The sequence below is a fragment of the Azolla caroliniana genome, unplaced genomic scaffold, assembly GCF_043228905.1.
Source record: "Azolla caroliniana isolate FFs.n. ecotype wild unplaced genomic scaffold, voAzoCaro1.0.p SCAF_7, whole genome shotgun sequence".
NCBI lineage: Eukaryota > Viridiplantae > Streptophyta > Polypodiopsida > Salviniales > Salviniaceae > Azolla > Azolla caroliniana.
This window is the reverse complement of record NW_028230442.1, coordinates 10,292,759-10,307,042: the sequence shown is the minus strand read 5'-3', so window position 1 is coordinate 10,307,042 and position 14,284 is coordinate 10,292,759. Positions and strand designations below refer to the sequence as shown.

At 44.2% G+C, this 14,284-nt stretch overlaps 1 protein-coding gene across 1 annotated transcript in view; it reads left to right on the top strand.

Annotated features, from left to right (window-relative positions):
• LOC147861949 (pentatricopeptide repeat-containing protein At2g13600-like) overlaps positions 1-13,066 on the top strand; it is a 63,215-nt gene extending 50,149 nt beyond the window's left edge. The window contains exon 2 of the mRNA XM_087323040.1: positions 9,559-13,066. Within this exon, the coding sequence (XP_087179166.1) occupies positions 9,559-11,354 (1,796 nt within the window). The 3' untranslated portion in view covers positions 11,355-13,066. The remainder of the gene's footprint in view (positions 1-9,558) is intronic.
• The last annotated feature ends 1,218 nt before the right edge of the window (positions 13,067-14,284 follow it).

The following is a 14,284-nucleotide window of genomic DNA, read 5'->3' as shown; positions in this document are numbered from 1 at the left end:
AGAGGTAGCAAAGGAAGTGATCTAGCTGCATCGACTGTCTATCAACTTCTCATCTATGTTATTCGCTTAGCCGGACAAGGCCTAACACAAGGTGTCACGGAGACACTTCACCAAAGGGTGATTACGGCATAGGATTAAGATTCAACGATTACACCGACTTACGTAGGTTACACGATTAGATTGCTTGGGTTAATTACACGCGTAAGATATAACAGTGATTACAGAACGGAATCAAGACAGAAGTATAAACATCATAATCTCTATTAATTATCCGCTGTCATTACAATAGGGTCCGGGCCTTTAAATAGGTTTCCGGCCCGTAGTACAAAACGGTGCCTCTCGCACCTATTCGGGATCCGTCCGGATCTGGAACGGCATACCGTTTCCAGTCCGTCCGTCCACACTATGCTCATTTACAACCATATCTAATTAATTCCTTCACTCCGTATTTTGGACTCCTTGCCGGCCGGTAACACATGGCACGCCCGTGGGACAGTACCTTGTACGTCGAACCCTTCTCGGCCCCTTCATTGTTCACCCAAATTGTCCAAATTACTTTGTTCAAGAATTTCCACTTGTTCTTCCGGTTGTGGTTGTTGCGGCTGTGCTTGCTGCTGCTGCTGTGGTTGCGGTTGGGACTGAGGTTGCTCCGGCTGCTGCTCCGTTTGTCTCTCTGGCTCCGGCATCTCCGTTTGACTGCTTCCGGTCCGGTCTCCTTCCAGTAACGGTTCCTCATCACTGAGGTTGACCGTAACTGGTTCTCGTTCTTTCTCTCCCCGGATCCGGGACCTCTCGTAGCTTTCAAACTGGATCTGCGCCTCCAGCCTGTCGTCGTCCAGCTGAGCTACAAGTTGCCGGACTTGCTCTAGTTGGTCCTCCGCCAAGGCTTGAAAGTCTTCGGCCAGCTCATCTCTTATGCCGGTGAAGTCTTCAGAATTCAGCATATAGCAATCATCTCCCTCCTTCTGCCGGTTCTCTACGTCAGCCCGGAGCAATTGGAGTTCCGCCGCGTTCGTGGCCCACTTGGTCCACCATTTGACGGAACCGTTATCAATCAAGCTCTTGGTCTGGTTCAACCAGGCCCGCATTATATCCTGGATGCGACTTGCTCCCATCTGTGCTCTGCTTTCCACCACTTGTCGCTCCTCCTTCAACTGCTTGATGAGGTTTGTCGTATCCTCCGCCTGCTCCCTGTAGCGCGTCAGCTGCCCTTGATATGTCGTTTGCAGCCTCTGCAGTACCTCCGCCGCTCTTTCTTTTTCCGCCTGCTGTTGCCTGAGGAGCTCTGTCCGAACCTTCTCCGCTTCTTCCAACCGTCTTCTGTTTTCCGCTTGTTCCTTGGCGAATGCGGTTGCGGTCCGATCAACTGCTTGCCGGAGCTCATCCGTCCGTTCCTTGTGCTCCGTTTGTAATCGTTTATACTCCCGGTGCAATTGCTCAAATTCCTCCGTTTTTTGTTTGAGCTTGCCGTTGATCTGGCGATTGTTCCGGTCCTCCCGGTCCTTTACCTGCCGGAGTTCCTCTTTCAGGCGCTCTACTTCTGTTTCGGCGTTCCTCCGGAGCTTGTCCTTCTCTTGCAGCATTTTCTCCTTTTCCTCCTTGAGCCGGTCGTACGCTTGGTGGCCTTTCCGTAAGCTCTCCTCGGCCCGGCGTAGATTCTCAGCAGTCTTTTTGAGTTCCGCCTCCGCTGCCGTCTTCAATTCTCTTTCGCGGCTCCTCAGCGCTTCTTGGGCAGCAAGCTCATCCTTTAAATCCGCAAGCTCTTGGGCTTGTGCCGCATTTCTCTCCGGAACGGTTTCCGTTGCCGGGGTCTGATTGCTATGTACAGGTTGATCTGCCGCTTTATTCTGTACATTGCCCGGAGTCACCGGTGCTTGGACTTGTGTTTCCCTTGTGACCCTGTCCAAGTCTTGTTCAAGGCTCCGGATTCTGGACCGGGCCGTCTCTAGATCTACGGTTGTGACGAGCAACCGTTCCTGGTGCGTTCTCTCTTCCGCCTCTATATACTCGACCACTCCGGCGATTTGCTCGCCTACCCACCGTAGCCACATGCTACTGGTGCCTTGTTGCTGTCCTGGTCGGGTCGGCTCATTCCCTGTGGAATTGTCTGGCCTGAGTGCCTGCATACGCCGTTCTGGTTCTACTCCTTGGCCGCCGTGTGCGCTGGCTGTGCTCGCCGGCTGTTGCGTTCCGGTTCCCGCCGTCTCCGGAGCCGTTGGACTGACTTCTTCTATAGAAGTCGACAAGACCGGTTCCCTACGCACCGGTTCCGGTTCTTCCCTTGTGGTTTGCTCAGGTTGAGTTGGGGGCGTTTCTGCCTCTCGCAGGTATGACCGCTCCCCTTCTGTCTCGGCGGTCCTACTTCTTGACCGTCGTTGGAGGTGCTCCTCTGGCTCCTCCGTTTCCTCTTCCTGTGTCACGGCATGTTTCTGTGCCGTCAAGGGTTCCGGTTCCTTCTGTCCCGGTCTCCGTAAGGTTATCTTGACGGGTCGGACCGGTGACACCTCCTCCGGTTCTGGGACCCGTTTCTTCCCTTTCGTCGCCTTCGACACCAGCAGCTGCTGTCGTTTGGACGCCGGCTTCGAGGTGCTTCCTTCCGATACTCTGGGCCGCTTCTTTGGCTGGGCGGTCTCGACCGGTGGCACGAGCAATGTTATCCATTGAGCTACGGCGTGCCACAGCTTCCGGCCCTCCTTGCCGTCCTTCCCTCGTACCATGTCGATTGCCATGCACAACCCGTCTGCAATCAACACCGGCCAGTCCACCTTGATCCCTTCATAGGTGGCTATGATCATCCCTGCCCGATTTTTTGGCATGACAGGGGGTCGGGGGTACACGTGACCGTACTCATGGAGCACTCGAGCTATCTCCCTGAATAGCGGATCTTCGCCGCCCTGCGTCCGATAGCCTTTGCCGGCAACGGAGTACTCACCGAAATATCGGGTGAGTTGCTCCGAGTTTGGGTTATCGATCTGAAAGATTCCTCCCTCCGGAAGGCCTGTTAGCGCGCGGATCGCTTCCTCGGTGATGACCTCTGTGGCGAGCTCCTTGATGACCCGGTCGGCTTCTCTGTGCGGCGGTGCCTCCATGATGGCCAAGAACCCCTCCAGTCCGTTTTGCCTGAACCATTTCCTGGCCGCTTCCGACAGCGTTTGTGGTTCCATGTCTGCTTCAAGGTCAAGGGAAGATGGCGAGGTAGAGTGGTGATGAGAGTGAGAGCGAGAGAGAGAGCGTTCTGAGCGCGGGGGTTCTCTGCGTGCAGGTTCGCGTTTGCTCAGCTTCCACTGTCTTGGTGCTTCTGTGCTTCTTGGCTCGCGAAATGAAAAGGTCTCCATGCGTTCTGCTTCTTCTTTGTGCGTTTTGGCGCCTTTTTCGAGCATGCACACGTCGTGTACCAATTTAGTATTAAGTAGCGTGGCGTCTCTTAAATGCCCACTACGTACCTTTTCGCGCCTTGCTTTCACACCCGTTCATACCTCGATTTTTAATGATTTTTTTTATTATTATTTTTTATTTTTTATTTTTTTTGACGGTGTGTGACCTTACACATCCGTAGGTCCCTTCGGACCCTGACCGTTTTCCTTACGGTTTGCCGTGTCTTCCTTCGTCTCTACTACGGGTTCCCCGTCGTCTTTTTCTTCCGGATCGATCCGTACCGATCCCGGACAGGTTCCTGGTGTAGTGCCGGTGGGCTGCATAAACGGGTTCTTTGGCATCGGTCCTTTATAGGGTTTTAGTCGAAATCCGTTTACCCACTTGCCTAGTACTTCACCGGCAAGTGTCCCTATCTGATAGGACCCGTTGTATTCCCGTGTCAGCCAATACGGGCCTGTCCATCTGAACCGTAGTTTACCCGGCATTTTGCCCATCCTCGTTTGGAATACTAGAACCGGCTTTCCGATTTCGAACATCTTTTCGTTACCTTTCCGGTGACGGTCAACGAACGCTTTCCGTCGTCGTTGCTCCAGTTCCATGTGGAGGATGCTGGCCAGCCGTTGCTCCTCCAGTTCGCATAGTGTTGCTAGCCGTATTTCCTCCGACTTCTTTTCATTCAGCCGTTCCCGTAGTTGGATCCGTAAGCTTGGTACCTGAAACTCGACCGGCATGACCGCTTCTAAGCCGAATGCTAACCGGAACGGCGTTGTCCGGATACTCGTTTTGTATGCCGTTCTGTACGCCCATAGCGCACTATGGAGCTTTGTGTCCCAGTCCGTCCGGTTTTCATCGACAATTTTGCGGAGAATGTTCTGCAGCGTTTTGTTGGTGGACTCTGCTAACCCGTTCGCCTGTGGGTAATACGGTGTGCTTCTTTTATGGACCACGGCATAGAACGTTGTTAAGCTTTCCACTACCTGGCCGAGGAAGTGGCCTCCTTGGTCGCTGATTAATTCAATCGGACATCCATATCGGCACCAAATGTTTTCGTACAGGAATTTTGCTGTGGATGACGCGGTGTTGTCTCTCAGGGCCTTAGCTTCCACCCATTTAGTGCAATAATCCGTTGCCACGATGACATAACGATTACCCGTTCTCATTGCCGGTGGCTTGAATGGTCCGACAAAATCCAACCCCCACTTCTGGAATGGCTCTAGTGGAAGTACCGGTTGGTGTGGCATCCGTGCTTGCTCCGTAGGCTGGCCCATTCGTTGGCATAGGTCACATTCCTTAGCATACTTGACGGCATCTTTTAGCGTCGTGGGCCACCATAAGCCGCTCTGCCATACCTTCCTTGCCGTCGCTTCCCCGGCATAGTGTCCTCCGGCAACCCCACAGTGTGCTTCCCGTAAGATTACTTCTTTCTCGTCACTACGGACTGCCCGTCTCCATATTCCATCTGCTCCTTTGTGGTAGAGAGTGTCCCAGCAATATTCCACTTGAAACCCCAAAGATGCATTTTGTTGGGTTTAAGCTTAGCCGGTATAACCTGCACTTTTCAAGGCATAACCGTAGGTGCTGCAAATGGTCTTTTCCCCGGCTATAGACTGCAAAATCATCCAGGAAAACTTGCATGAAGGCAGGAATGTATTCGCCGAAGATCTCCATGATGATTCGCTGGAACGTTGCTGGTGCCGTTTTTAGGCCGAACATCATGACTTCGGCCACAAACACCCCCCATTCGGTGACGAACGCTGTCTTTGCCGTTCGGCGATGCGTCGAGCTCGGTCTGTAACCAAGTCGTGCGTTGGTCTAGTCATCCATTACCGTCGTTCGCTGCGAGAAAGCAGGAATCGTGGTCGCCAAAACTGTGTTATTCGCTTAGCCGGACAAGGCCTAACACAAGGTGTCACGGAGACACTTCACCAAAGGGTGATTACGGCATAGGATTAAGATTCAACGATTACACCGACTTACGTAGGTTACACGATTAGATTGCTTGGGTTAATTACACGCGTAAGATATAACAGTGATTACAGAACGGAATCAAGACAGAAGTATAAACATCATAATCTCTATTAATTATCCGCTGTCATTACAATAGGGTCCGGGCCTTTAAATAGGTTTCCGGCCCGTAGTACAAAACGGTGCCTCTCGCACCTATTCGGGATCCGTCCGGATCTGGAACGGCATACCGTTTCCAGTCCGTCCGTCCACACTATGCTCATTTACAACCATATCTAATTAATTCCTTCACTCCGTATTTTGGACTCCTTGCCGGCCGGTAACAATCTACAAGCCGAATTGACCAACCAACGCTGACCATCTATTGCGACTCGCAAAGCGCAATTCACCTCATTAACAATCACATCTATCATGCAAAGACGAAGCAACATTGAGGTACGGTATCATCACATCTGAGAGATTATAACTGAGAAGAGGCTCAAAGTCTGGAAGATCGATACCGAGGTGAACATCGTCGATTGCCTAACAAAGCCACTCCCATATCAACGCTTCGAAGCACTAAGGACAAAGATGGGAGTACGACAAGCACGGAGCAGAAGAAAGCCAAACAAGCAGAGGGTAAGAGTCGAGCGAATCAATCATGATAATGAGCCATGCTAGGATCGACACAGACCTCACCTATGCCGACTCAACTATATGCCAACCGACTTGTAACATAAATCTAGATTAGTGTTGTAATCTAGGTTTATGGGGGAGATAATCCCAACCACATCTACATATAGGAAAGAGTAGTCCTTTTACGAGGGAGTTTGTTGGCATAAAAGGCCGACTCCTTCCACTTTGTATCCTAGTTTGAACTCGTCCATATAGTTAGGGCTTAATATATAAGCAATAACCTAACGTTGTAAAGAAGAGATCACTTGATCATCTTGTACATCGAGTCTCTAAGAGAGAGAGAGAATAGAATTAAGGAGAGCTTCCATTAAAGATTTATCTATGTGTATCTATCATTTGTCTATATCTTCTTGCCTTCCCTTTGTGTTGTTTGTGGAGCATAACCGACAGGTCCTCACATACTTTTCCGCACATATCTGTCTTTCACATAGTTCAGGACAAAACTAAGAAAGTGTTGTGGTTGTCACAAGAGGAGTATGTGACAAAGATCCTAGAAAGCTTCAACATGTCAGAAGCAAAGCCAGTCAGCTCTATGTTGCCAACCAAATTCTGGATGAATGTAAAGCAATGCCCGGGAGGGGAGAAAGAAAAGGCTGAGATGAGGAAAGTATCGTATGCCTCGGTCGTTGGTAGTTTAATGTATGCTTTGGTCTGTACAAGGAAAGACATAAAATTTGTTGTGGGAGCAGTAAGCTGATACATGAGTAATCCAGGAAGAGAACACTAGGTAGCCATGAAGTGGATATTACTAAGGTACTTGAAAGGAACCTCAAGGGTATGCCTTAGGTATGGTGTCAAAAAACCTATGCTTGAAGGGTTTACCGACTCGGACATGTTGGGTGACATAGACTCGAACCGATCCACATTAGGGTACGTAATGACATATGCAAGGGGAGCAGTGTCATGGCAGTCACGACTGTAGAAGTATGTGACATTGTCGACCACAGAGGCAAAGTACATGGCAGCGGTAAAGGTTGACAAAGAGTTGATTTGGATGAGAAGTTTTGTTAGTAAGTTGGGAATGAATCAAAGGGAGTTCTTGCTTTAATGTGACAGCCAAAGTGCCATACACCTAGCCAAGAACGTTTTGTACCACCCAGACCAAGCACATACAGAGGAAGTATCATTGGTTGCGGGGGAAAGTAGAAGAGAGAGAGTTTACCCTTGTGAAGATCCATATTGACGACAATGGATCCGACATATTGACGAAGAACCTACCGATGGACAGACTCAGGTATCATTGGTTGCGGGAGAAAGTAGAAGTGGAGGGGGAGTTTTTTAGGAAAATGTCCTTCCTGTGGGAAGAGCCAATAGTCGATAACAAAGAGGAGCCGACAGTCGAAGACACAGAGAGTCAACTGAGAGAGAGTCGACATGGAGAGTCAACTAGGAGAGTTGGCAGTACAAGTGATCGAAGTCGAAGACACGACTGACTAGTCGGGCTGACCGAATGGTTGACGATGAGGCCGAGTAGTCCGACTGACTGGACAGTCGACATAGGAATCGGCTAGTGACTAGTCGGCTGATTAACTAATATTGTTATTATTATAATAATAGGAATGATAATAGTAGGGACTACAGTTGTAAATAACCCATAATGTGTATAACTATAAATACACTTAGGGCAAACATTGTAAATAAATAAATAAAATAGTAGTAGTTGAATAGAGTTTTTGTAGAAAAAGAAGAGAGAGAGAGATGAGCGGCGCCATAGCTAAGTCTAGACGCTAAGAGCCCTGCCTGGCTATTACACTCTACGTTGAGAGAGTGTTGTAATATCTTTGTCTTGTATATCCACTATATAGTGAAAATATGTTCTCCCGTGGTTTTTCCCGTTTAGGGTTTTCCATGTAAAACTGTGTACATTATGTATCTTGTTCACTTTTGTTGTTTTCTGTTCCGAGTTGCGTATTTCTGCATATCTTTCTCACAAATATTCGATTCGATCCCGAAAATCTAGTATCTGAGCACTAACGTAAAAGATGGAAGGAGGTGTGTGTGCCTTCCCAAGTATGATAGTTCTAAACTCTCATAACTATGCAGATTGGAAGATAAAGATGGAAGACCTTCTCATAGTCAAAGACCTATACGAGCCCATCGACAAAGCAAAAATTCCCATAGGGGTATTTGATGTTTTCTGTTCCGAGTTTTGTATTTCTGCATATCACAAATATTCGATTCGATCCCAACACTTGGGAAACCATACAACGAATATTCTCCCTTGTGGTATAAGATGGTAGTGTCATAGACATGACAACAGTCATGTCAAGATTTGAACTCTTGACCTCTTGACATATATAGTCAAGTGTTGTGTTCTAATCAACACATCCAAATATATGGTCATGTTATGTATATCTTAGTAGATTATTAGTAGATTATCTATTTCAAGTTCTAGGAGTTTTTAGAAAGTTCTAGAATATTCTCCTGAATATTCTCCAAAATATTCTAATGCATGTACTTCGACTCACAGTATAAATACTTGTAACCTCCTTGGTCCTTTTCAAGGGATTCAACACCAGTCATTGACACATCAATCTAGTATGCTCTTGTATTGTTCCTAGTGTCTTAAGTTCCTCATCTCATCACTCCCAACTTCCCGAATTTCTAGCCTCATCACGTCGAGTTCCATGTTCGTAACCTTCTCGATTGTAGCCTTGTCATAGTCTCACGTTGGTGTGTCCGTGACAAGTAGTTGATTTGCATGAGGTGGTCTTGGGGGTGCCTGTGACGTGGGTTGTTCTCGATAAGGACTGATGCTTGTATTGCTGGAATGGGGATTTGTGTCAAACTCATGTTGAAGGGGGGTTTGGTTGTGTTGTTAGTGTAATGTTGCCTCGAGGAGTGCAGGTTTTTGTTGTGTTCTTGTATATGCCTCCTTTCATTCCGAAAATGTTGCTTCAATGTCCTGAGTTAGTGCATGAGGTCGGCCTCCATTTGCGAGTGGGACCGTCCATAACTCGATCTCTTGTTCTATGGTGTGCATTTCTTGTGTCGTATCCTCAATACTCTTGAGTTCGAGCATTGTGAATGAATGAACGAACGAATGAGATAGAGCCGAACAAACACAACCCCCATCCCATCCCCAATGCATTGGTGTAAACGTCCATTGATCATCATCATCATCATTATGGTCTTTCATCACAATAAATAATAAAACCACTCTTGTTATATGTGAGGATGGCTCTTGTTATATGTTCAAAAATAAAATATCCTGTTTATTATAAAGCAAAATTTAATTACCTTGTTGCCCCCTATTTATAATTAGCTTGCCTTGGTGGTATATTGCTATACTACTTGCCGCAGGTCTTGGGTTCGAAACCGATTTCCTCGCTATATTCTATTCCATCTTAATTCTACTAACTGCCGCAGTCTCCAATGGACTATCAGCTAAGCTACATCTTTCTCTCTCTCTCCCTCTCTCATGGTAAGCTGAAGCATCGCCCCCGACATGGCTCACGATGATTCTAACCACGTTTTTTCGTCGTCCTAGGACAGGATCACTCAATTTACTCTGCGTCCATGGCTTCTTCTCTCTCAGGTAAGCATTCATTTTCATCTTCTCTCTCCATCCGTCTTCTTTACTCCGAAATGTTATCTCAAATATCTGTCTCAGTACATCCAACCACGGCGCCATTGAAGCTCACCTTAAACATCTCAGCAAATGTGGGAAGATTTTAGATGCAGTTTCTCTTCTTCAGAAACTGAATACATATGGAATTTATGCATCTCACGGAACATATATATGTCTTGTTCAAGATTGTATTTATTACAAATCTTTTTCACATGCAAGATCCATTCATGATTCCATTAAGCAAAATAATGTCAATTTAGATATAAATCTCGGAAATACATTGATTAATATGTATATCAAATGTGTGGACATGAATCAAGCCAGAATTGTATTTGAAGACATGGTTGAGAGGAACGTCTTTACTTGGACCCTTATTATTGGAGGTTATACAAAGCTTGGATATGGAAAAGATGCTATTTTGTTATTTTGGAGGATGATTAAAGAAGAGAATGTAAGACCAAACAAGTATACATTTCTGGCTATTGTTAAATCTTGTCATTGTCTTGAGCAATGTAAAGAGATACACATATGTATGATCAGATTTAAACTTGAGTTTAATAATTTCATGAGGAGTAGTCTGATTGATATGTATGCTAGGTGTGGTAGCATAATATTGGCTCAAGAAATATTCTATAAGATGCAAGATCATGATATAGTTACATGGAATTCTATGATATCTGCATATGTTCATCTTGGGCAATATAAGTTAGCATTAGGGTTGTTCTATCAGCTTCAACTACAAGGTTTAGAGCCAGATGATGTGACTTTCCTAAGTATTTTGAAGTCATGTGTAGAAACTAGGTCTTTGAAACAAGGAAAATTTATACATTGCTATATTAATGAAAGAATACCATGTATTGCTATAGGAAATGCCCTTATAGACATGTATACAAAGTGTGAAAGCTTTGCAGATGCATTTCATGTCTTTTGTGAGATGACTCAGCCCAATGTGATCTCATGGACTAGCATGATGGAAGGATTGATACAGAATAACTTCTCAGAAGAAGCATTGATATACTTCTGGAAAATGCATAGTGAAAATGTGATGCCAGATGATGTGGCTTATGTGTGTGCAATGAAAGCATGTGCTAATCTTGCAGCACTTGAACTAGGAAAACAAGTTCATATTTGTATGGTAAAGCATGGGTTTAAACCATGGACATTCTCTGAGAATACCCTTATCGATATGTATGCTAAATGTGGCAGTATGGATTTGGCTTGCCATGTCTTTGACCATATGCATGAGAGAGACATGATATCATGGTCCGCCATGGTTTCTGGATTCGCACTTCATGGAAATGCTAAAAATGCTCTGTGGCTCGTCGAAGAGATGTATGCCAATGGCATGACTCTTGATCATGTTATGATAGTGGGTGTTTTGTCAGCTTGTAGTCATGCTGGATTGATCGAAGAAGGGGTTTGTCATTTTGAATCTATGATTCGGAACCTCGATCTTACACCAACGGCTGAGCATTATGCATGTATGGTCAATATGTTAACACGGGCGGGAAGATTAGTAGAAGCAATCAATTTTATACATGAATCGAATTGTCCATATAGTGAGGAAACATGGACCTCCATTCTAACTGCATGTAGAAGTTTTCAGGAGATTGCATTAGCAAAACATGTATCAGAATGTCTTCTTGATGTAAAACCAGGGAGCACCGCTGCATTTGTGTTGCTATCTAATATCTATGCTGAAGCTGGAAGATGGGAGGAACGTGCAATGGTTCGGAAAGCAATGGAAGAAAGATGGGCAGAAGTCTGATGATGAAATCATTTATGTCAAAGACAATATATTTTCTTATGGCATTGAAATAAAGGTCGAGTTAGAAAAGAATCTGCTCATCAAAAGAAATATTCAAATGGTAAATGTTATTCTCAAGTTTGTCATGGTAAAGATGGGCAAAGGCCTAATTATGAAACTTCTTGCATAAAAAAATGATTTTGAATCTGAAGATTAGCATTTGTTCAGGTCAAAGATTTGCATGATACTGAGAAATATGCAGTTTGAGATTATTAACTTGAGAAAATAACCATACAAATATGTTTGATGGTAAATTTATCTCAAGATGCTCGAAAACTGTTCCAAACATGGACAAATCTGAAGATTGTGATGGTAAAGATTGCAGAAGCCAAATTATGAAGATTAAAAGGTGCCATGTGCATGGAGTGTTCATATCAAGTGAGAGGGTAGAAGCAAGACTTTATATAAAGAGGAACTTTCATGAAAGTTTTTATATGGGGCAATTTAATGTGGGGTGTGAATTGAACTCTCGACTCAAGCTTATAGGAAAGGGATCAAGCCACCAAACCGAGTCCTTTGCATGAGATGAAATTTGAAAAAACACCCCTATCACTCGTAATTAAGGCAACCCCACTTTTAGTACCCTTCCCTTCAGACTTCCAATCAAATCCATGCAAAAGCATGCTATGGGGTGCAAGGAAATCGCAGCACATTCATGAGGGGGTCACTTGCTCAAGGCCAAACGTACGAGGCCACAAATGCATTATAAGAACATATATGAGCAAACATGAAACAAATATGAACAAAGATGTGTTAGGTTCTCTTTAATAAGTGCAATTCCATCTTTGCGTTTAATGTTATATGCTCATGACTTCAGAAATTGGCTGCTCGCAAGGTTGGAGATCAAGTTATAAAACCCAAAATTCTCATATGGTCAGAGAGGAAATGCAAACTTGGATAGGCAATATGTACAGTCATGTGCTGCACCTTGATACACTGTACAATTTGACTGTAAATTGCATCAAGTCTTTACATAAATGGCATTTATACATATGTATTATAGACAATTCATATGACAATCATGGTAAGTTATCTTGACGCAAAGTTATTCATGTGTTATGGAAACAACACTAGTACATGGACTGAAGTAAAGAAAAAGAGGGTGTATGGGCAAGCATGTTTTTGGGTTTAGGGTTTGAATCACTTTGTCACTCTTTGGGTTCTAATGGAGATTAGTCGTTTGACAAGATCAAGGCCCATATTATTGCATTATAATTTATGCACACAAATAAAGCTTTTGAGATGATAGTACACAAGCATCTTTTAGAGATGTATTGAAGAATTGTAAGTACCAAGTTAATACGTGTTTGCAATGTGTTCTTGTATCCATAAGAATGTTGCCACAATAGATTCTTCTATAAATAAGATTTTTCTCAAATTGTCACAATATTGGAAAGAAGTGGAGGTTCATGCTCCATATGTCAACAATTATATCGACGACCATAACCATTTTTTAAATCTATCATATAAATCTCACACACCATGCATAATAGAGTTTATTCCATTGTTCATAAGTTTCACAATCTCCTACATAAGACTTGCATTCTTATTGATTGGTTGGGGCATTGGCGAATGCCTCAACAAATTCACAAGCAAAAGTAGCCACACTCTACATCATAACTTGCCTTCCCACATTTTCAACCATTTACATGATGTTTTCTCTCAATTGCAATGCTCATATGTAGAATTCTTGAACATCTAGAATAACTTATAAACTCCTTAGTCGATGTGAAAATGTTCGAGTCTAATCTGATTTTATCTTTGAGGACGTGATGATAAAATAAATCTATCTAACTATATTCGCCAAAGTGTTTTACCATAAAATGATTCAAAAATTCCTAATGTTGAGAATCAAACCCAACTTCCCAAATGTAATGGCTTTCACACTAGCAATGGACACACTAGGGTAGTTTTGTAAATCGTAGAAAGGGCAGTTGCCCTAGGTTAGTTGGCATTTAAACCAACCTCTTTTGTAACTTAGATGTTGTTGGACGTAATTTTATCTCTTGCGAATATAGCTTCTTGTTCTCTCTCTCTCTCTTTTTCTTTTTTCTTTTTTTTCATTAAATCAATGTTTGTTATTAAAACAAATGATAATACAACCCTTGCTATCTTCACTACTTCATAAATAGTGATAGTGCAAGGGAAACCCTCTCAAGTGTTGTAAAACTGACATAAGTCTATCTCCTCTTGGGACAAGATCCCCATACAACATAGTTCTAAAAATTGCTAAACCAATTTCCCTTTCATCCTACGGATTTGTTGTGTTATCCCATGAAGTCCATCAAACAAGAACTCATTTCTCATGGTCCAATTAAACCACATCCCCCAATATCTAAGGTAATGAAAAACCACCTTATATGATGGTGTGGGCATAACTTTATCCTCATCCATAAAAACCCATTTATAAGGTGACAACACATTCCCTGTTATCGATGCCCAAATTTTTGACATAATCACCCAAATGGCCTTAGCAACCGCACATGTAATGAACCTATGTCTAGCATCTTCTTCAAACACCGTACAGAAAAAACATGTCCCATTCAAAATATGTCTTAGTTTTAAGGCCATTGCCAAAGGCAACCCACCAACTATAGCACGCCAAAGAAATACCTTTGCACGGAATGGAAGATGAGACTGCCACCCTGCATCTAAAACTTTACGCCACCACTTTACATTTCTAGTAATGCTCCATGTATCCAACACCTTATTTTCTAACCAAGTTCTATCTTCAGCCAACTTATGGTACACATCATTAGTGTGCACCACATGATCTGATCGAGGAGCAATGTGCCAAATGATCAAATGCTCTACTCCCGGCCGGACGAGGGAAGAGGATTTGGCCAAGGGAATAAAGGCCGATTAGGACGAGGCCGACATGATCAGTCGAC